Source organism: Lutra lutra, chromosome 4 (assembly GCF_902655055.1).
Source record: "Lutra lutra chromosome 4, mLutLut1.2, whole genome shotgun sequence".
NCBI lineage: Eukaryota > Metazoa > Chordata > Mammalia > Carnivora > Mustelidae > Lutra > Lutra lutra.
The window spans coordinates 85,254,285-85,278,522 of NC_062281.1; the positions used below are offsets into that span (position 1 = coordinate 85,254,285).

General features: G+C 36.5%; 1 protein-coding gene across 2 annotated transcripts in view; it reads left to right on the top strand.

Moving 5' to 3' along the window:
- PRKDC (protein kinase, DNA-activated, catalytic subunit) overlaps nt 1–24,238 on the top strand; it is a 228,912-nt gene that overhangs the window by 254 nt on the left and 204,420 nt on the right. For both annotated transcript variants that reach the window (XM_047723583.1, XM_047723584.1), the window contains exons 2-17: nt 1,633–1,709; nt 1,807–1,899; nt 3,958–4,032; nt 4,751–4,859; nt 5,421–5,533; nt 5,637–5,736; nt 12,348–12,403; nt 12,487–12,517; nt 13,089–13,246; nt 16,630–16,776; nt 18,356–18,520; nt 19,209–19,377; nt 19,685–19,734; nt 20,345–20,470; nt 21,874–22,026; nt 23,955–24,070. In XM_047723583.1, the coding sequence (XP_047579539.1) occupies nt 1,633–1,709; nt 1,807–1,899; nt 3,958–4,032; nt 4,751–4,859; nt 5,421–5,533; nt 5,637–5,736; nt 12,348–12,403; nt 12,487–12,517; nt 13,089–13,246; nt 16,630–16,776; nt 18,356–18,520; nt 19,209–19,377; nt 19,685–19,734; nt 20,345–20,470; nt 21,874–22,026; nt 23,955–24,070 (1,738 nt within the window). The remainder of the gene's footprint in view (nt 1–1,632; nt 1,710–1,806; nt 1,900–3,957; nt 4,033–4,750; nt 4,860–5,420; nt 5,534–5,636; nt 5,737–12,347; nt 12,404–12,486; nt 12,518–13,088; nt 13,247–16,629; nt 16,777–18,355; nt 18,521–19,208; nt 19,378–19,684; nt 19,735–20,344; nt 20,471–21,873; nt 22,027–23,954; nt 24,071–24,238) is intronic.

The window sequence follows — 24,238 nt, forward strand, 5'->3', positions numbered from 1 at the left end:
GGTTTCCGTGTTATGAGGGGGCCTAAGAGCCTAGTTTTCTCTTCTAGCGGGTTTATCTAACAGTGTTTTGAAAAAGTCCAGTCCTTTGATTCTGGATTGTCGGAATTTCCGTGGTTGTATATAAAAAGTGGTTTGTCATGCTACATGTTTTCTTAGCAGAGTAAAGATGCTTTAAAAGTATTGTTGGCGAAAATACCCTAAATTTGGCAATCATTTCTATGCAAAGGAGGCAGAGGGAAAAGGAAAGTATTTTCTTTCACCTTTTTAGAAAGCTCCTAAATCCTCCAGTACCTTTTCCCGACTCTTAACGTTTGCTGTTCCTACTTCTGAGAAGCATTGCAGAAATGTAACTTATAGCCCTGCAGTTCTTTTAACTTTTTTTAGCAGTCCTTGAATGAGAATCTTTCGCTCCTTTGTAGTAAAAGTGCCTCTTTTCAGCACTTTTAAAATATATCATTGCATGAAAACTTCTAGTGCTGTCTGGTGCCTATATATTGTCAAGGATATATTACTAATAGGGAAATAAATTTAAAAAAACTAACATGTAAATGCCTTCTGGTCTCAAGGTTTTTTTGTTTTGTTTTGTTTTGTTTTTAGAGAGGGGAAGGGGCAGAGAAAGAGAGAGAATATCTCAGGTAGATTCCCTGCTGAGCATGGAGCCCCAGGTCTGGTTCCATCTCACAGACCATAAAATCATGACCTCAGACAAAATTGAGTCCCATGCTTAACTGAGTGAGCCACCGAAGCGCCCTTAGTCTGAGTTTCTAAGTTAGAATTCCTTTTTTGTTCCTTTAGTTAACTCGTTTATAAAGTAGCTCCAAGTTTATTCTGAATGTTTAGTATATGTTTTCTCAGGTGGAAGATAGAGGAATGTATTAGTTTTCTATTGCTGCAGTAACAAATACCACAAGCGTAGTAGTTTAAAACAACATAGATTTAATAATCTTGCAATTCTGTAGTGAGAAGCCCAACAGGGGTCTCACCAAACTAAAATCAAGGCTTCTGGCAGGTCACTTCACTTTCTAAAGGATCTCATGTAGAATCCATTTCCTTTTTCATTCAGGTTGGCAGAATTCTGTTCTTTGCAAATTATAGGACTAAAATCCCTTTTCCTTCATGATGTTCCCTGCTTGTAGGAGCCACCCACATTTCTTGAGTCATGGCCTCTGTCTTCAAAGCCAGCAACTATGGGTCTAGTAACTTCTGTGCTTGAAATCTCTCTTCTCTCCTATTCTCTTTCCATTTTTCTTACTCTCTCCTCCACTGGTAAGGGCCCATGTGATTATATTGGACCCATGTATAATCCAGGATAATCCCTCCCTTTTTCTTAATAAACTGATTAGTAATCTTAATTCCATTTGCAGCCTTAATGTCCTTTTTTCATGTAAAGTTAGTGTATTCACAGGTGTGATACTGGGATTTGGGCTCAGGTATCCTTGGGGCCATTATTCTGCCTGGGTCATCCCAGTGGAATATCACCTATAGTTTCCTGTTTTCCTTGTTTAAATGCAGAAGCCTTAAGTTAGTGTTTAATTGCTTAAAAGGCTGAATTGAGAAACATGCAGCCCATTTAGGGTGGGTTTATGGAGTGCTTCTTAGTAGCTCTCTAACTTTTTTTTTTTTTTTGTCCAGCATTACAGACTTCCTTAATTTTTTCCAAAGATTTTGGTTTGCTTGTGTTTGTTCGGAAGTCACTTAGCATTGATGAAGTAAGTTGAAGATTTCGTTTTCCTTTTCTTGTACACTCCTTTATTTTGGAGTGACTCTTCTTGCCCATATTTACTGTGTTTATTTCTTTTGTTACAGTTTCGTGATTGTAGAGAAGAAGTCTTAAAATTTTTATGTATTTTCTTAGAAAAAATTGGCCAGAAGATCACACCTTATTCTCTAGAAATTAAGGTAAGGAGAAAAAAACATATCTCATTATATACCAACATTGATTTTAACTTATGCTGTAAGTTAAACTTGGGTTTATATTTTATTTCTCTTTTCTCATCAAGGAGTATTATTTATTTGTGCTTGATTGTGGGCTAATAATGAAGTAGGTTATTCTTTTCAGGTTTAATAAGGTAAGGCCCTTGTCAAAAACTACTTTGATAACTTTTTGCACATAGGATAAATAATGTCTTTTGTAAAAAGTCATAATAAATTGGGTTTTTTGAATTGTGGGGAAGTTTCGAAACACTAATAAACAATGTTAAAGAATTCTGCAGGATAAGATTCTTATTTCATGTTCTTCCTACGTGCCCTTTGGAAGTTGGAAGTTGGAAGTTTGCCTTTCTTGTGCCTCCCGTTCTCTTTCCATTTGTCTTCCCCAGGTGTCCTCATAATTTACTGTGGAACTAGTAATAATAATTTAAGTAGTTCTTTCTCAGACTTGTTTTGCTTTCAACAAGTGGCATAAGTTAAGTTGTTTTTATTGGCCCCAAATTACTTCTAGTTCTTGGATGCTAAGATTTGATGAAGAAGTATATATTCAGTCTGGGGTAATTTATAAGAAGTTATTTTATTGATTACAATTAGCCTTAATATATGATGTAATAATCATCAATCTTTTTTGAATAGATTTTAATTTTATCTTTTATTGATTTCTAGCCTTTCTGGTTTGGAATCCTAACACAGTTGAACGTTGAGCAACAGGGGGTTAGCAGCATTGACCCGCTGCATGCAGTTGAAAATCCATGTATTTGACTTATGACTGCCCAGAAAGTTAACTGTCAGTAGCCTACTATTGACTGGAAGCTTTACTGATAAACATAAATAGTTGATTAGCACATGTCTTGTATGTTCTATGTATTATGGATTTTATTTTTATACTTGGGTCAGCTAGAGAAGAAAATGTTATTCAGGAAATCATAGGAGAAAATATATTTACAGTACCTTACTATCAAAAAAAATCTGGGTATAAGTGGATATAAGTAGACTTGTACAGTTCCAACCTGTGCTGTTTAAGAGTCAACTGTATTTTAAAAAATTGCTTCAACAGTAGGAGTAACTAGCATTTGTAGAGCGCTTCATATTTTACAAAGATTTTCATGGTACAGTTTCTTTCTTAATTTTACTAAACCTCTTTGAGGTACGTATTTTTAATCTCGTTAAGCTTAAAAATAAGACTTAGAGTTAAGAAACTTCACCCAAAACTTGGAGCCAAGTGACCTCCTTCTAGACTGAACTATTCTACTGTGGAGTCCCAACCATTCTTCTTTGAATTGCTTTAGTTACCTTTTTAAATTTTTTCATGCTTGCTTTCTTGATATATGGCAACAAGTGCTATGGAAAGTATGCAAGGAGGCATAACTTTTTTCTTTTTAATCCTGCTCAGTGTCTCTTTACTTTGTGTTTTGTGATTATTATTGATATTATTACCATAACCTAGTACATAAATATAGTCAGTAATTTTTTTTAATATTTTTTAATTTATTCATTTGACAGAGATCACAAGTAGGCAGAGAAGCAGACAGAGAGAGAGGGGGAAGCAGGCTCCCCCCTGAGCAGGGAGCCCGACGTGGGGCTCGATCCCAGGACCCTGGGATCATGACCCGAGCCGAAGGCAGAGGTTTTAACCCACTGAGCCACCCAGGTGCCCCTAGTCAGTAATTTTTAATCTCTAATATTATACTTTTCTTTTTTAAAATTTTTTAAAAATTTTTATTTATTTTTTAAATTTCTTTTCAGTGTTACAGAATTCATTGTTTATGCACCACACCCAGTGTTCCATGCAATACTTGCCCTTCATAATACCCACCATCAGGCTCACCCAGCCTCCCACTACCCCCCCTCCAAAACCCTGAGATTGTTTTTCAGAGTCCACAGTCTTAATATTATACTTTTAACAGCTGAATACTAAATTGTAGTAGGTTATATATAGGTATTGCTCCTCTCAGAGATGAATTTTTAGCTCTTGTGAAGAACTAAGATGTTACTGATGATTTTGGTATCTCTCCTTTTAAAACCTAGAATACTTGTATCAGTGTTTACACAAAGGATAAAGCTGCTAAATGTAAAATCCCAGCCCTAGATCTTCTTATTAAGGTAATTTTATTATTTTTAAGTACATGTATTTCATATTAAGCATATAACTTAAAAAGCAGAAAATTAAGAGTTTTGAGTGAGAGATGTTGGAGGCTAAGCTTTAGTCACTTTGATGTACGGACAAGATTTTCTGACCATCACCTATTAATACCGTGGTCTTTTGCTCTCAGTCTATTCTGGGTAGCAGAGGAAGGATTTTGAGTTGTGAGGGGAATTAAGAGGAAAAATCATTACCCTGACTCTTAAAAACTAAGGCTTCTAAGAGTTGCCAGGATCCACATCATTGTAGCTTTGAGTTCTTTCCTAAACCATACCATGAAAATGGGCCTGTATGTTGTATTTAAGTGCTTCTTGGGTGTTCACTCTCACCTGTTTTATCTTTCAGATGCATCTCTTTTATTGCATCTCTATTTTAGAATTCATTTAGGTTTGTTATTCCTTGTCTTAAGTGCCTCGGAGAGAATGGTTCTAGTCATATTATTGGTTTCTTGGGAAGGTAAACTTAAGTCTACAGCCTCTTTCCCTTGGTATCCCCTGTCTTCTACCACCTGCCTCAGCCTCCACCTCCCAAATAATCAGGCTAGATAGGAGTGACAAGAGGCCAAGGAAATCCCCTAGAGACACAAGATTCTGGAGCTTTATTGTATAGAAACAGTGCAGAAGAGGAAGCCTTGTCATTCTTTTCTTGTTTAGACAATGCTATTTTGTATTATTTTAGTTACTTCGGATTTTAAGAAGTTCTAGACTCATGGATGAATTTAGAATTGGAGAGTTATTTAGCAAATTCTATGGAGAACTCGCATCGAAAACAAAAGTACAGGATACAGGTGAGATGCATTCAAATGTTATTTTTAAGTATTTTAACAAATTGACTTTAAAAAATTAGTGTAAAACTTAATGTTTTTCTCTACTAAAGCATTTATATGTTTTACAGATGAATCCTTTTTGCTGAAAACAAACCCAAATGGAAATAGACAAAAACATGTGAATACTTCTGCTTCTGAAAGTTTAATCTTTATGAAATGATTTATTTTATTTTATTTTATTTTAAGTAGGCTTCACACCCAGTGTGAATCCATGACCCTGAGATTAAGAGTTGCCAGTTCTACTGACTGAGCCAGCCAGGTGCCCCATGAAATGATTTCTTTAAGTAGAAAGCTCACAAAAAAAAAGAAAAAGAAAACTCACAACACATATCAAATGTAACTTAGTTTATGATAGTAGATTGGCATAAAATTTATCAGGAAAGATTCTGGTACATAAAACTAGATATTTCCTATGTCGTCTTATGAAAATACTTTTGAACTAAATATTCTGTAATTTTGTTGTTCATACATTTTTGTTTATTTAAATGTAATTTTTGGCCTGATCTAAAATTTATTTTTCAGTTTTGGAAAAAATATATGAGCTTCTGGGAGTATTAGGTGAAGTTCATCCTAGTGAAATGATAAATAATTCAGAAAAACTGTTCCGGGCTTTTCTGGGTGAACTTAAGACCCAGGTATGGCAAACTGTATGCTCCTGTGCTCCCAAAGATTTGCTTGTGTTTTTTGCCTTTAACGAGAGCTTCTTTAAAACTCTCTCTCTCTCTCTTTTTTTTTAAGATGACATCAGCAATAAGAGAGCCCAAACTGCCTGTTCTGGCAGGGTGTCTGAAGGGCTTGTCTTCACTCATGTGTAACTTCACCAAATCCATGGAAGAAGGTATTGTTTGACTTCAGTTGATTTTCTTCTTAGTTCAAAAACTGTAATTCTAGGGGCGCCTGGATGGCTCAGTGGGTTAAAGCCTCTGCTTTTGGCTCAGGTCGTGGTCCCAGAGTCCTGGGATCGAGCCCTGCATTGGGCTCTCTGCTCAGTGGGGAGCCTGCTTCTCCTCTCTCTCTGCCTGCCTCTCTGCCTACTTGTGATCTCTGTCTGTCAAATAAATAAATAAAATCTTAAAAAAAAAAAAAACTAATTCTAAAATGAATTGCCTATTTATTTTTTTGGACTTTTAAGCCAGTTGTGGAATCACACACAGTTGTGACAAATAATACGGAGAGGTTCCTTTGTCCTTTACCCACTTTCTGCAGTGATGACCTCTATTATAACTAGTACAATAGCATGACCAGGGTATTGACATTGGTAAATCTACCAACCTTGTCCACATTTCACTAGTTTTATGTGTACACCTTTGCATGTATTTCATTCTCTGCAGTTTTATCATGTACAGATTTGTGTATGAACGACCATAGTCAAGATACTAAACACCATCACCATAAGCCCTCCAGCTATCCTTTTATAGCCACAGCCACCTTTCTTCCCTACCACAGCCCTCCATCCACCCCAAACCACTTCTTTTTGACTTGTGAGTGTGCTGCTAGAAACTGCAAATATCTTTTGGAGTTCCTGCTTTTGTTTTTTGAGGGATATGCCCAGAAGTGGAATCACTGGATTATATGCTAATTCTGTGTTTAAATTTTTGCCATGTTGTTTTCCAGAGCAGCTACAACAATTTTATATTCTCACCAACAATGCATAAGGATTCCAGTTACTCCATATTCTTGCCAATACTTGATATTTTCTTGTTTTTGATAATAGCCATCATAATGGGTGTGAAGTGGTATATCATTGTGGTTTTCATTTCATTTTCCTTATGACTAGTGATGTTGAGTGGCTTTTCATGTTCTTATTCGCTATTTACATATCTTCTTTGGAGAAATGTAATTTAAGTTCTTTGCCCAATTTTTTTAATGGGATCATTTGACTTTGTTTTGAATTGTAGGAGTTCTTTAGGTATTCGGATATCAATTCCTTACCAAATACGTGATGTGTGAGTGTTTTCTCCCATTTTAAAGTTTGCCTTTATGTCCTTTGATGTGTAAAGGTTTTTTATTTTGATGAAGTCTATTTATCTATTTTTTCTTTTGTTGCCCGTGTTTTTGTCATGTCCATGAAATCATTGCCAAATCACTTTTGAATTGTTTATGTGCCTATGTAAAAACTTACTTGGAGTGTATATTTGTGTTTGTTCTATTTCTCAAGTTCTCTATTCTGTTCCATTGGTCTATGTACATATCCCTCTGCCAACAGCACACTATCTTTTTGACTATAATTATACAGTAAGCATTAATGTCGAGTATAGCCCTCCTATTTTATTCTTTTTCAAAAGAACTGCTTTTTTTTTGTTTTTTTAAGATTTTATTCATTTATTTGTCAGAGAGAGAGCACGCACAAGCAGGGGGAGCGACAGGCAGAGGGAGAAGCAGGCTCCCCACTGAGTAAGGAGCCTGATGTGGAACTCAGTCCCAGGACCCTGGGATCATGTCCTGAGCCAAAGGTGGACACTTCACCGACTGAACCACCCAGGTGTCCCCAAAAGAACTGCCGTTGAAATAATTTATTTACTTATTTTTTAAAATATTTATTTATTTGGTAGAGAGAGCAAGAGAGAGGGAGCACAACCGGTGGGGGCAGGGGGAAAAGGAGAGGCAGAGGGAGAAGCAGACCACCCCTTGAGCAGGGAGCCTGACTGGGGCTCGATCCCAGGACCCCAGGATTATGACCTGAGCCAAAGGCAGAGGGTTTATTGACTGAGCCACCTAGGTGCCCCATGAAATCATTTAAGTGCTATCCTTTTCCATGTATATTCTAGAATAAGTTTGTGTCTACAAAACACTTTCCTTGAATTTTGATAGTCTGTGCATTACACCTGTATATTAATCAGGAGAGAACCGACATCTTTGCTATGCTAAATTTTCCAATCCATAAATACAATTTATCTCTCCATTTATTTAGGTTTATTTAGGTTTATTTATTTGTTCCTTGATTTTTTTCCATCAACATTTTATAATTCTTAGGATACAGATTCTTGCCTATGAATTTTAAAGTTTGTTTAATATGCTTTTCTTTATAGTTATAATGTTTCCTTGTAATATCTCAAAATTAAAGTTTTAGAGGATAGTCTAGCTAGGATGGCATTGTATGCATTATGAAATTCATTTCTTTTTAAAAGGCAATGAAAACTTTTAACCCTAAAAGATTCTTTAAATGGCAAAAAATCCTCTATTTGCTATTTCTTACCATTTCTATTCAAGTAATTGCCAAATTTTTCTACTTCCTGTGTGTTTGCTTTAATTCAGTTGAAACTTATGAAATACCAATATCCAGTATTTTTATATTCCAACATCCATTGATTTTTTTTTTTTTAAGATTTTATATATGTATTTGACAGAGATCACAAGTAGGCAGGGAGGCAGGCAGAGAGAGAGAGAAGTAGGCTCCCGCCGAGCAGAGAGCCTGATGCGAGGCTCGATCCCAGGACTCTGGGATCATGACCTGAGCTGAAGGCAGAGGCTATAACCCACTGAGCCACCCAGGTACCCATCCAATGATTTTTGACCTACAAAAACAGCATGTTTCAACCTAATATTTTTACTCATCCCTCTATTGCTTACCAAGGATGTTGTAATAGCTCTCTCTGATTTCTCGTCTCTTGTTTTCTCTCTCATCTGTCCCATATTCTGTTACCAGCTTCCCATTTCATCAGGTTCTTGCTCACAGAACACCCATTTGAAACTTTAATGATTTCTCTTAGATCACTTCCTCTAGCTTCTGTGTTCTGTTACGGTACTTCCTACGATGTATTTTTAATTTAATAGGTTTTATGTTTATTTCTGTCACTTGCACCTGCTCGCAGGTGATGTTGTTGATTTGTCTTTGTATTTGCGTTTGGTATTAATTGATATTCAGTGAACACGTATAGTCTAAGAAAAATAACAGCACTTTTTGCTCATTTACCATGTGCTAAAGACTATTCTAGAATGGTTGCAAGGCAAATTCCAGTAATAGCTCTCTAAGATGGGTAATAATATCTATGTTTCTAGATTAGGAAACTAGAACTAAGACATTACTTGCCCAAAGTCACAAAACTGATGTGGTAGCAGAGTAATGGCTCCTAGTGATGTCCTCATTCTAATCCCCTGAACCCTGTGGAAAAGGAACATAGCCCTGCTGACACCCCCCCTTTTTTTTAACATATAATGTATTATTTGTTTCAGGGGTACGGGTCCATGATCCATCAGTCTTACACAATTCACAGCGCTCACCATAGCACATACCCTCCCCAATGTCCCATCACCCAGCCACCCTATCCCTCCCACTGCTCTCCACTCCAGCAACCCTTAGTTTCCTGAGATTAAGAGTGTCTTATGGTTTGTCTCCCTCTCTGGTTTCATCCCATTTCATTTTTTCCCCTTATTCCCCTATGATCCTTTCTCAAATTCCACGTATCGGTGAGATCATATGATAACTGACACCCTGATTTTACCTCAGTGAGACCCATTTCAGATTTCTCATTTTCAGAACTTTATAGTAAACAAATTTATATTTTTTAAGCCACCCACTTTGTGATAGTTACAACAACAGTAGTAAATTATATAACCAAAAAGTGGTAAAACTTTTTGATAGTTTTCCTGTCATCCCATAATCCTGTGACATCAAGCACTAAAAACTAATACTAATGTTTTCATTCATACAGTATGTGTTTCTTGGGTGCCCTCTATCTAAAGAATGATGAGTTAGGTGTTAGATTCATTGATCAGAATCATCAGATTCCTACCATCATGAACTCAGTTTAGTAGAGGAAACACAATAAATAGATGAACAAGGTATTACAGAGTTCAGGGTTCAATGATGCAAACAGGTTGGGTACAGTGAAAGGAATATCAGAGTGTGGAGAGGGTAGAGAATATATGTAGCCTCCTGGTTCTTTGTGAGGAGGCAACAAGAACCTAAGGAGGCCTGCAGGATGGCAAGGAGACAGCTGGGAAGGAGCTCAGAAGAGCATGCTAGGTAAAGGGACCAGTAAGTACCCAGGCCTCAAGCCTAGCCAGCACACAGTAGTCAGAAGGGTTCAAGAGAACTGGCGTGTCTAGAGCACAGTGGCACACAGAGAGTGCCTAGGGAGAGATTGCACAGAATATGGGGTCAGTATGTGAGGGCATTCCAAGCTGGAGTTTTTTTCCTAATGGAATGAGAAACCGTATTTTTTCTCTAATGAATAGATTTGGGCTAGTTGATGTTCTGCCGGGGTCTACCTGACTGCTATTGGATGTAAGATTTGTTTTGGTACAGGATTGAGAAACTTTGCTCTTGAGTGTGGTGCAGTGGTGTTTAAGTTGGGTGGGGCAGGTTTCAGGTAAAACCTGGCTTTTGTTTTGGACATGTTTAGCCATAGATTCTGTAGAATATCTTAGCTTAGATGTTAAGGGTACAGTTGTATATGTGAGACTGGATCTTGCAGGAGAAATTAGACTTTAAGATACAAGTTTGGAAGTTTTCAGCATAGAGGTAATATGTGAAACTGTGAGTGTGAGCAAGTTTAGCTGGGGAGCAGGTGCAGAGAGGGGGCAAGGATTTAATGTGCTTTTCTCTGGGTAGAGTCTCAGTGCAAAGCCACCAGAGTGGCCCCCACTGCAGTGTGGGTTCACGAAGGTTCATTTGAGTGTTAGAAGACAAGCTGGACAGAGCAGATTAAGGGTTTAGTAGGGCGAAGACAAGGTGGAACGGAAGGGAGGAAGTGGAGGCTATCTGCAGAAAACCCTTTAGAGAAATCTTAACAGAGTAGACCAAAGACATGTATAGCTGAAGGGAGACAAGGTGATAAGAGAGGATTTTTAGAAGTAAATATCAGAATCTGTACACTTATGTTCCTAGCAATATTATCTATAATAGTTAAAAGGGAGTAATAACCTAAGTGTCCATCAGGAGTTGAATGGATAAACAAGTTAGTATATCATTCAACAGAATATTACTCAGCCTTAAAAAAGGAAGGAAATACTGTCCTATGCTACAACATGTGGATTAGAGGACATTATGCTAAGTGTGGCAAGCCAGTCACAAAGGTATAAATACTGAATGAGGTAGCAGGAACAGGGAAGTTTATAGGTTCAGAAAGTAGAATCAAGGTTGCCAGGGGCTGGGGGTCAGGAGAATTCATGTTTAATGGGTACAGCCTTTCTGTAGGGGATGATGAAAATGTTTTGGGTAGAGATAATGGTGGTCAGTACACAACAATGTAAATGTATTTAACCCCACCGAACTGTACACTTACACATGGTTAACATGGTAAATACTATTACATATTTTACCACAATAAAAAAGTAAATACAAGAGCATGCTTGTTGAGATGGTCCACTAGAAAGCAGAGATGGACATAACAGACAGTGGGAGGCAGAATCTGGGAAAGGTCACGGAGGCAGTGTCCATTCCCACTACTGAGAGCTCAGGCTCTTACATTCCTGCACCTCACTGTGTTCACCTGAGTCCACCCATTCTAAACCAACTGTGTGCTGGCAGGTACCTCATGCCCTTGAGTCTGTACACCTGTGTCTACATGGTCACTTTCTATTAGTATTAGAATGACCTTTTTTTTTAATTTGTTCCCATTCTTTTAGGCCCAGCTCAATGCTGCCGTTGTCTTTAAAGCCTGCCTTGAATACTAATAGCCAAAAGAAATCTCTCCTTATATTAGATACAAGGAGCTTTTAAGTTATCTCTTTTATGGCATTATTCTACAGACATCTGACCTCTGACCCCTTTTCCCTCTATCTTCTTTCCCAGTTGGGCTCTGTTTTTAAATATATCAGTCCTTTAGATTAAAGTAAACAATTTTGAGCCTCTGCTGTTTGCAAGTCACTGTTAACAAGGGTAGAGAACTTAGTGATGAGTAAAGCTTGATTTCTGGACAGCTGCAGTGAATACTGGTGGGAGACAGTTAAATAATTGTGATGTCTGTCAGGTCAGGATAAGAGTCTTGGGATATACTTGCATAGCGGTTTTATCTTTAGGTGACAAGTTCACTAAGGTCAAAGATGATATTTTATTCATGTTTGTAATTTGGTGTACTATGTGCTAAATAAAAGCCTGGCAGCGTAAGGATAATGATCATGTGCTTGGCCTTCTATAACCCTCCGTACAATTCTCAAAGAGGCTATATAGTGTCCCTTTTTATAGATAAGAAAATTGAAGCCCTGAGAGATTACCTAATAGAACTTGTAAGTGATGAGGTGGAATTGAAACTCATGTCCTTGTTACACATTCTCTTACTTTACTATGGAACTCATGTCCTTGTTACACATTCTCTTCTTACTTTACTATGGTAATAACTTCAGCAGTCATAGCTTGCAGCTCATCAGCTGAAATGAATGATAGAAGATGTGATTCCTGCATTTGAGCTGTATGAAATAAAGCTGTTTGTTGTAAAGCATTTGTGAGGTTTGTCAGATGATACTGTTGGGATTTGTAAAGGAGGCTTCTTTTTGTTTTTTTCCCAGATCCCCAGACTTCAAGTGAGATTTTTGATTTTGCACTAAAGGCAATTCGTCCCCAGGTGGGATTATTATTACTCTAATTCTTTGATTGCTGAGACTTGAAAGTGTTGAACATTGATGGTAATTTTTTTTTTTTAAATAGATTGATCTGAAGAGATATGCGGTACCCTTAGGTAAGATTGTATATTTAACAAGATGGAATATTTCAGATTTTTAAATTAATGTCTTGAGTAAACTTTTGCTTAAACTGTGAGTGAGCATATGCATGATAATGTCTCTGATGTTTCATGTACAGTTACTTACAGGGAGCTCTTGGAGACTTTCTTTTTAGAGTGCAAACTGGTTAAATGGTCACACTTAGAATACATGATTTTAAAAAAAAATTACTTTAGAGCATCTTTTATGGGATCCAGAGTGTTTGATACTGACTTTATCTAAATAAACCCTGATCCTACTCCCGAACTTTGTTTTGGGGGACATTGGCCTATTGATTTAATTATTAATAATCGCACCTCAGATGAACCTCATTGGCTACAATACTACCACTGTGCAAAGCTTGGCCTATTGATTCAAATGAAGGTTGGTGGTGTTAGAACTCTGATCAAGATCCCTAAGTTATTATAGTATAATGATAGTGGATCTTCATGAACAGTTTTAGTTTTTTATATATACTTAAAGCTTTCTTAGTTTTTTATTTTCCTTTCTGTTGTTCTATTTTAAATATCATGGTTTTTGCAATTTCAGCTGGCTTATGCTTATTTACCCTGCATGCATCTCAGTTTAGCACCTGCCTTCTGGACAACTACGTTTCTTTATTTGAAGTATTGTCAAAATGGTGTAGCCATACAAATGTAGAATTGAAAAAAGCTGCACATTCAGCTCTGGAATCTTTTCTGAAACAGGTATTCAACTTCTATTTAAAAGTATTTTTTCGGGACGCCTGGGTGGCTCAGTGGGTTAAGCCGCTGCCTTCGGCTCAGGTCATGATCCCAGCATCCTGGGATCGAGTCCCACATCGGGCTCCTCGTTCCATGGGGAGCCTGCTACTCCCTCTGCCTCTGCCTGCCACTCTGTCTGCCTGTGCTCGCTCTCTCTCTCTCTCTGACAAATAAATAAGTAAAATCTTTAAAAAAAAATAAATAAAAAAAATTAAAAGTATTTTTTCCATGCAAAAAATTAAATTTCAGTTTTGTGCGTGCACATTTGAAAAATGAATAGAGGTTGATCTATTAGCTTCTGTAGTACTTAAATTAAAAAGCTTGATTATTAATCAGCCACATGGGTGGCATCAGGACTGAAAGAAAGGTAGGAAGATATCAGATCTGATCATAGCCACAGAGCCAAGACTGAGGGAGTCTAACGGGCATGAGCTACGGCAATGATGAGGTAGAAGGAAGGAAGGCTGGGGAGTCAGGGATTTTGGAGCCAGGTGCAGCCATGTGGGGGTGAGGAAACATTTCCTGAGAGGTGAGGGCCTGCTGTCATATTAAGATGTTTGTGTTCCACCTTACTTCAAGAAAAAGAAGAATCCATTTGCCCTTGTGTATTTTCCATCTAGTTAGGATGTGATTGTAGAATTGAGAATGCTAGAGGGAATGTACTTGTGGGTCTGAGCATTCGAAGGTGTCTAGAAATACTTGCTGTTTAGGCCAGGTATTACGGAGTTAGGCTGGTTGAGTTGTTTCTGTTGGAAAACTCTTCAAGATTCACCAAAAGTTTGTGGCAGTTAAATGGAGTTAAATTTACAAACTATTCCATGAAGACCTATCTGAACTGTGGCACAGACAGTATCCCGTTGCAGGGATATACACAGAATGTTTATAGACATTTGGATTGTTTCCAACTTGGGGCTATTTTAATTAAAATAGTTAAGAACATTGTGATGAAGTGTGTTTGTGGACATATGCTTTCACTTTTCTTGGGTAAAAGCCTAGAAGTGTAATTTCTGGGTCATACGGTAGAAATATATTAAACTATAAGAAACTGCTGAACTCTTTCAAGCTGGTTGCACCAGTTTAATTCCCACTAGCATTGCATGGGAATTTCTGTCAGCCCATATCCTCATCAACACAAGGTATTGTTGGTCTTTTTAATTTTATCTCTCTCATGGGTGTATGATGTTACCTTACTGTGGTTATAATTTGAATTTCCATGGTGACTGTTGATAATGATCTCTTTTCCTATATTTAGTAGCCTTCTTATATTTTGTGAGGTATTCATTCAGATATTTTGCTTATTTTAAAATTAGGTTGTATGTCTTTTTATAAATGAGTTGTGAGGGTTCTCTACATCATTGGGATATAAGTCTTTTTCTAAAAATATTGCAAATAATTTCTCTTCTATGGCATCTTTGAAAAAGCAGATATTTTCTTAGCAGCATCTTTGAAAGAGCAGATGTTTTAAAGTTTAAGTCCAGTTTACCAGTTTTCCAACCGGTTTTCCTTTCCATGTCCCAAGAAATTTTTGCCTATCTCATAGTCATAGAGATTTTCTCCTAGTTTTCTTCAAGAAGTCTTAGAGTTACAGTTTTATAGTCTGTAGTCCATTTTGAATTGGTTTTTGTGTACAATATAAAGTAAGGGTTGGAAGTTGATTTTTCCCTCCTAATTTTAGCCGTGAGCATCATTTGTCGAAAAGACTCTTCTTTCCCCAGTGACTTACCTCTGTATCTTTTTCAAAAAAGCAATTGATAGGTTTATTTGGTGGGACTCTCTATTATGTTCCATTCATCTGTCCTTACATCAGTACCTCAAGGTCTTGGCTATTCTAGCTTTATATTAAGTGTTGAAATTAAGTGGTGGATGTCTTCCAGCTTCTTTCTTTTCCAATATTATTTTGACTATTGTATGTAAATTTAAAAATTGTTTCTGAGGGAAAGAAATTTTTCATAGATTTCTATAAAGTTCTTATAAATATTGTAGGATAGCAGCATAGAATTCAAAAAAATGCAGAAGGGTACAAAGAAGACTGTAAAATCTTCTGAAATCCTGCCATTAAGGAAAAAAAAAGAATCACCATTTTAGTAGCATTGCTCCTAGACCTCCCCCTCTCTTTCTCTGTTCCTTACTCTCTCCTTCTTTCTCTCCCACCTTACCTCCTTTCATTTCATTTCTTCTCAAGGAATATTCATAATTTCTGTGACTTTATGATTTTTCCGTTGTGTTGGATATGTTTTCCTTATAGTGCATTGAGAGCTTCATGATTAATTTGTAATGTCAACATAACTGATAAAATTATATTTAAGTCATATTTATATTTGTCCTCTGCTGTTGGATAATTCTTTCCAACTTTTTGCTACTATATGCAGAGAACAATTTGATAATAATGTATAAAAAGAATGTTTGCTGAAAACATAATCAAAATTAGAAATAATTTATAAATTATAAACATTATAGTATATTCATAAAGTGAAAAACTATTCTGTGATGAAGTAAGTTGGTGGTGTTTCCTAACATCTTGAGGAACATGTTCCTGATACACTTGTGAAGAAGGAAATTTTGAGGCAGTATGTATGATACCCCATTCTTCTAAAATAAATGGGGTTTCATGCAGGCTGAGGGTATGTATATTGGGAGGTTGACTGTGAAAGGTGGATACCTTTTTTCTGCCTTTGATAATTATCTAGATTCTTTCCTTACTTGTCTTTGTGGACAGTCTTTATGCTGAAATTAGGAATGATTTTTTGAACATTTGTATTAGTTCTTACATTTAGGTTATTGTCACAGTATGGTAGATAGAGATCAACTTGCTTCTCAGAGTACTTTTTTCCCTTGCCTCACCTCATTCAAGCTTTACAATTTGTAGCTTACTTTTTTGAAAGATGAGATGCTTGTGTTTCTTTCTGATTGTAAGTCCTGAGCTCTGTTTTGTGTGTTGCTCTACTGAGACATTTAGTCTTTTAATTCTAAACTCGCTAGCCGCTGGGACTACACAACTCTACACCATGCTATGAGTTTCAGAAAAGCTCTAACTATGCTTTCTGCTTCATCGGGGAGCCTAAATTCAAAACCTGGTTTTTGTGCATGTCTTCCTGCATTGGCATGGTCTCTTTCAGTGCCTTTCTCTAGGAAAAATACATCACATGTAATAAGGAAAGTGTCTTTTCTCAACTTGATGCATACTAAGTAAATTGAAACGTAATTCTTTATCAATAAAAGTGATTGTGTAGAATTATAACAATGCATTGATAATATCTAATTAAATAATTTTAGCCTTTTTACATTTTAATAGATTCCTTTGTTTTGCTATTAAATATTTCTAAAAACTAAATATTATGCAATTGCAGATTTCTTTTATGGTGGCAAAAGATGCGGAAATGCATAAGAGTAAGCTACAGTACTTTATGGAGCAATTCTATGGAATCATCAGGAACGTGGATTCAAACAGCAAAGATTTATCCATTGCAATTCGTGGATATGGACTTTTTGCAGGAGTATGGCTCATTGATTTATTCTTTTTAGTTTCATTTTGAGTGTTTAAAGGAATATAATTTATTGCATTTTTGAATAGCATCTCACATTTGTGACAATATTGTTGTTACTTGCTTTGTTGTTAACTTGTTTATTTAATCCCAGCTATGTACTAGGATTCTGTATACATACTATCTCAAATTTTCATAACTCGCCTACAGGCTTTTAGGACTATTGTTCCAATTTACAAATGAGGAAACTGAGACAGAGAGAAATTAGGTAATTGTCAAAGGACACTCAGTTAATAATTGACAGAGCCAAGATGTAAATTCAAGCTAGATTAGATCGAAGGTCCAATCTGAAGACTTGAAACACCATGTTTTTTCTACTGTGCTATGCTATCCTTTATTTATGAAGTAAAATTATAGTTGGTGTCACTCAGTGTTTTAGAAAGAGATGTTCTTATGACAGAAGTGTATTTAAGAATATGGATGGGGTGCCTGGGTGGCTCAGTCAGTTGAGTGTCTGACCCTTGATTTCCGCTTAGGTCATGATCTCAGGGTTGTGAGATGGAACCCCATGTTAGGCTCTGTGCTAGGTGTGGAACCTGCCCAAGATTCTCTTTCTCCCTCTCCCCCCTTCTCTGTCACTCCTCCTCCTCTCTAAAAAACCAAAATAAGCATAAAAGAAGAATATTGATAATAACTATAGATATTTCCCTCTTAGTGGATCTCTGCGACTTCTACCTTACAGAATAAATTACTTGCTACCTCTCTACAAGAGCTACCCGTCAGTGTCTGCTCCCTTTTTCCAGGGAGCAGAGTCCCTGTTCCCAGCTTTCTACTCACTACTGATTCCATTTCTGATCATTTCCTCATTTGCTTCCAAATAATCCTCCCTCCTCTTGCTCTTTTTAATCTTCATCTTCATTTGTCTCTGTTGGCTCCTTTGAATATATATAGGGCAGAAGAACCAGTATGTGAGAAGGCTCAAAGGTAAATGAGAACATGGAATTTTCAACTTTATACACTATGGTCTAAACCACTTCAGCTTGTTCACTGTAGTTAGAGTATGTTCACAGTGTAGCTGGAGCATGATAGACAAAAAGGGAGAGGACTCTAAAAAGATTAACTAGTCAGATCCTCAGGGAAGCTAGATTAGATCGAAGGTCCAAAGAAGCCTATGAAAAATCTGAAGCTGGTAATAGCATTATCAGATTTGTAAGTTACAAAGATTGCTTTGGGTGTAGTGTGTAGGATAGTGTAGTAGCATATTCTGGCTTTCCCGAGTTCTCAGTTTCCCCCTCTAGGTGACCAGCCTCATGGAGCATAGACTGCATCTCATTTGTCTTTGATAGCTACCATCTAAGCAATATCTAAATAGTCGACCGTCAATAGATTTTTTTTGTATATAAATGCATATTTAGAATATAATTACAGATTATTTTTAAAAGCATCTTTATGAAATGTATTTTATAACTTTCATCTCCATTAAAAAGCTTAATTATTCAGCTTATAATCACATGACTTAACATGACACCTTGAATGCCATTATTTTGACATTGATAACATTGATAAAGACCTTTGTTTACCTTTCTGAAAGCCTTGCAAGGTTGTAAATGCAAAAGATGTTGACTTCATGTATGTAGAGCTCATTCAGCGCTGCAAGCAGCTGTTCCTCACCCAGATAGACACCGTTGATGACCACGTTTACCACATGCCAAGTTTCCTCCAGTCTATTGCAAGTGTCTTGCTTTACATTGATACAGTAAGTGAAATTATTCATTAAACTGAGCATGGTTTTAGCTATTTAATCTCAGTTCTTTAGATAATTTCATGGAGTCATATGAACTGTATGTATTTGGTACAGGCACCACTGTGATCAAGGTGACATTTTTAATTAGTACTTTGTGTTAATAGAATTATTGTCAGGAAACTTGACTTCTTGTTATTCAAAGCAGGAAAAGTTATTTGTTATTCGTTTTATCTTTAAGAGATTAAGATTATGGGACTCCTGGGTGGCTCAGTTGGTTGAGCAGCTGCCTTCAGCTCAGGTCATGATCCTGGTGTCCTGGGATCGAGTCCCACATCCGGCTCCTTGCTTGGCAGGGAGTCTGCTTCTCGCTCTGCCTCTGCCTGCCACTCTGTCTGCCTGTGCTCGCTCTAGCTCCTCTCTCTCTGACAAATAAATAAATAAAATCTTTAAAAAAAAAAAAAAGAGATTAAGATTACTGCTTAGGATAGAATTTCACCTTAAGTATCATTCAGACAGCTTTATTCTAATTTTTTTAGGCAGTCACAGTAAGTGTTCAGCTTATTTGTAGATCGTATATAAGCCAGGTTTTTTATTTATCTAATATGTGTCCACTTGAGTTGTAATTACTTTGGATATTTGTGTTATTCATATATTTTTTATTCCCTCCTCTAACTTGTAGTTTGCTCTCCATTTCTGATAGGTTCCTGAGGTGTATACTCCAGTTCTGGAACATCTCATGGTGGTACAGATAGACAGTTTCCCACAGTATAGTCCAAAAATGCAGTCAGTGTGTTGTAAAGCCATAGTGAAAGTCTTCCTAGCCTTAGGGGGAAAAGGACCAGTTCTCTGGAATTGCATCAGTACCGTGGGTAAGTTTGGAACTCACCCTTGTTTTTATGATGATGAAAGACAAATACTTAACATGTTGTTTGATATAGATACCTTTCATATCTTTTGATGCCTCTTGGAAAACTCATGTTTTGGTGGATCAAAATCTCCTTTTTCCATCTCTTTTTTTCTTCCTTTTGCTTCTGAATCTTAATAGTCCAAAATTTTAAACTAAAGATAGTAACAAACTTAAAGGAAAATAAAATTAAGAGATATAGTTACATTCAGTAAAATAATGGTTTACTTTTTGTTGTTTCCTTTATTTTTGTTTTCATTTTCTTTTTTCAGTGCATCAGGGTTTAATCCGAATATGTTCTAAGCCAGTGATCCTTCAAAAGGTAAACTCTGAATCTAATGTTTTGGTATTTAGTCTTTTGTCACTGGAAGTTAGAAGTGATACTGGGGTTTTTAGTCCATGAATATACAAAAATGTTCTTTTAGTTATTAGCCATCCCTCACATTTTGAGAAATGTAGAACATAATGCCAGGTAAATAAACTTCTCTTAAGTTGTGGAACATCCTTAAATGTAACTTTACTATTATTTATACATTTTTATAAGAAGGGAATGTTTTCTGTCTTGAAACTCTGAGGCAAAATGCTTAGGTGTGTCATGGAAGGCATATCTTAGTTACTTGAAGTTATAGGAACTAGGAGGAGGTGGAAGATTGACCTGAGCAGAAAAGTGAGATAAATGACTCATAACACATTCCTTGGGTATTGTTTTGACATATTTGTTCTTGCATCACTATTTTAGTCCCTGTTAGGAAAAGTATGATTTCTTTTTCAGCTTGCTTATTATCCTTTCATGCTATACTATCTCCCTCAAATTACAGTCTCCTACTAGTGAGTGTTTTAGCTTAGAAGACTCTGAAAATCAGAACTTTCTGGCAGCTGTTCTTATTTTGTGAATCCACTAGTAAATATTGGCATGTTGTCTTCCTGCCTAGGATGTTGAGTCTGAATCTGAAGACTATCGTGCATCAGGGGAAGTTAGAACTGGCAAGTGGAAGATGCCCACATATAAAGACTATTTGGATCTTTTTAGAAGTCTCCTGAGTTGTGACCAGATGATGGTAAAAATGACTATTTTAAAGTTCCTCTAATTAGTCTCTATAGTTTTACCCTTAAACCTTTTTTTTTAAAGATTTTTTTTATTTATTTGACAGACAGAGATCACAAGTAGGCAGAGAGAGAGAGAGGAGGAAGCAGGCTCCCTGCTGAGCAGAGAGCCAGATGTGGGACTTGATCCCAGGACCCTGGGATCATGACCTGAGCCAAAGGCAGAGGCTTTGACCCACTGAGCCACCCAGGCACCCACTCTTAAACCTTTCTTATTTTAGAATTAAATTTTACTAACTTTTCCATTGTTTTTTAAAAAGTAATTTGAGTAATAAAAAACTGAAATGGTATAAGTTAAGAGCAAAACCATAGAACTCATGTAAACGTAGTAATTGCCTTAGCTGAGTCTTCATTTCATCCGTGAGTAACCAGTGTAATATGTTTGATGCTAAGTTATTCTTCCTAAGAGATCCAGCCTCTTAGGTAACAAAAGTATAACAGTATTGTCACCATGGAAGAACTATTCTCTTTTTATATATTAAAGATGAAGTTAAAAAGAGCTAAATCTCACTGATTCAGTAAGTGTGAAGAAGATTGGTGCATAGTTATTTACATTATTTGTGATTAGAATAATGCCTCCTGCTTAATGCTTCTGGTAGATATTTCTCTGATGTCAACTTTAAGCCTGGTTCTGCCTAGGAAAAACAATTTTTGTCCATAAATGACTTCTATCCTGTGAAAAATCTTAGGAGTTTTTAGTTGTTTTCGTATTGAGGTAAAATAGTATAGTAGTGTTAATAATTTTACCTACTATATTTCTTATGTGTGATGTCAGATATTCCTATATTTTGAGGCCAAATTCCATAGAAATTTGACTGAGTAAAGGCAGAGTAATTGGCCTATATTTTTGAAATAGAATAGTTTCACTTTTATAAAAGTGATAAATTATACATTTAAGTCCATTCTGGGGATAGGTGTATATTTATCACGTGCATGTATGCTTACATGTGTATATATATGTGCATGCATGCAAATTTTTGTGTGTGTATATATATAAATGTATATGCATGTGTATTTCTACAAACATAAGTACATAATATATGTGTGTGTATAGTATACAAATGTGTTTTTACACACACACACATACACATTAAGTGAGATAAATGTTTTGACAAGGTTTGACCTAAATCTCATTTGCTACTCTCTACTTAGTAAGTATCTGTTACATGCCTGGGTAGGTCATATCTGACTGAAATGATTTTGTCCTAATTTATCAAAGTGTCTATATTTTGCAGCTTGAAAACTTCCAGGTAAATCTTCTGTAGTTACTAAATATGCATATACACATATGCATTGTAATGCTTATACTGATACTTTTTTTGCATAAAATTTTGAAGTTTATTATTTTTCTTTAAAGGATTCTCTTTTAGCAGATGAAGCATTTTTCTTTGTGAATTCCTCCCTTCAAAATCTGAATCATTTGCTATATGATGAATTTGTCAAATCAGTTTTGAAGATTATTGAGAAATTGGATCTTACACTAGAGAAACAGAATGCTGGGGGACACAAGGTTAGAAGTTTTTGTTAATAATAATTTTGCATCATTTTTATACCAGCTTCTCTTTGTATGAAAGCATCCGGGGAAAATGCCACATTTGTAGAGTAGCGGCATTCATGTGTGTCATTGATACTTTGCTATTTGAATAGCAAAGTGTGTAGAAAATGTTATCCCTAGATTTGGTCAAAAAGTAATTCATATGTTTTATATTTTAAAACCACTTATTTTTTAAAAAGTTACTTACTAGACTTGTTACTCATTTCTTAGCAATGGTAAAGAGTCAGATCTTACTTTATGTAAAGGTGACTTTTTGCAGTAGGATAGGGAAACCTAGGATTCCTCTTGTTTATAGCTAAGGAAACTCCAAAGCCTGGGTGCAGAGTAGTAAATGTATTCTTGAGATAGTAGAATATAGGCAATAGGCAGGAAAGGAAGAGTACACCTTCTTTTTTTTCTGTACCCAGATTTCTTGGCCTGGATGGAAGGTAAGTCATGGTCTAAGGCTGCCAGCTAGAAGCTGCTCTGCTCTTATCTGAGGACAAGTTTTAGTAAAACACTATGGTAATGACAGTAGTGTTGAAGGGCTTGAGTTCTAGTGGAAAACATCTAATTTGCTTTTTAGCCCTGTAGTTTTTTTTCTTAAATTAGATTATGCTTGTTAGTACATGTGTACTTCCACTGCAATACTGTGAAGTTAGACAAGAGATCATGGGGTGGATATGCAGAGGATAAATAAAGGAAGCAGTAAAAGGCCGTTTTTCACATTGAATGTATTGGATTTGTTTTGTTCTATTTTTTATGTTGGTTGATGGGAACACCAGTGTGTCTTTTATTGCTTTTTATGCTTTGTGTATGTCTAAAATAATTTCATTGAAAAACTTGCTGAAAGGGGCTTCTTGGAACTGTGTCAGCCAACAAACCTGCTTCTTAGGACACACATCTTTGTCACTTTCTTTGTCTTCAGTGGCTTTCCTTGCACTTATTTCTCTTCTTGTTTTCTGCTCTCTTCTGTTTTCTGACCTTTTTACTTCATCTCCAGCATGTCAGTGGTCACTTCTGTGAGCATTTCCCAAGTAAGCCTATACTCCTCCTTACCCTCCTTTATAGCTTCCAGTTTGGGTTTCTCTCTTTCTTTCTTTTTTTTAAGATTTGTTTGTTTATTTGAGAAAGAGAAAATGGACATGTACATGCAAGTTGGAAGCAGACTCTCAGCTGAGCACAGAACCCAACCCAGGACTTGGTCCCAGGACCCTGAGATCATGACCTGAGCTGAAATCAAGAGTCAGCTGTTTAACAGACTGAGCCACCCAGGTGCTCCCCAGTCTGTATTTCTTGCTGCTTATTTAACATATCCACCTGAGTTTCATAACACAAGCGCAGTATGTTCATAGTAACTTACTGATACTTAACACTGTCAGTTTTTTCTGTTTCTCAGCTTGAAACCTCCAAGTCATTATTGATACTTTCTGTGTTCTAAATTTTTTTTTTTTTTAAGATTTTATTTATTTATTTGTCATAGAGAGAGAAGCGAGAGTGAGCACAGGCAGACAGAGTGGCAGGCAGAGGCAGAGGGAGAAGCAGGCTCGCTGCCAAGCAAGGAGCCCTATGTGGGACTCGATCCCAGGACGCTGGGATCATGACCTGAGCCGAAGGCAGCTGCTTAACCAACTGAGCCACCCAGGCATCCCTCTGTGTTCTAAATTTTTACCTCTGTCAAGTCATCATTGCTTCAAGAAGTTATAGCTGCCCCCTTTATATTTTTGTATTTGTACCATTCTTCTATCATTTCACTTTGTTACTTCCTATGTGTCCTTTTCTTTAATGTTTTCTGCAAGCTCTGTCAGCTTTATTAAATTTTATTTGTTGTGATTTTAATTGAGGACCCATCTATACCTTTCTCACTTTGATACAATGTTTGTTTGGGTAAATCTCCTTTTAAGGATGAAAATGAAGCTACTGGTGTTTGGGTGATCCCGACCTCAGATCCAGCTGCTAACTTCCATCCTGCTAAACCCAAAGATTTTTCAGCTTTCATTAACCTGGTGGAATTTTGCAGGTATTTTTAAAAATTTTAATTATTTAAGGGTGAAAATCACCCTTCTGGCTATAGGATAGGAAAACCACTTATGTAGATGTATGAAATGAAATAGTAAAAGAATTAAACTCTAACTTTGCTTATATGAACCATTAAAATATATTTAAACATTACAGCTTAGAGTTACCA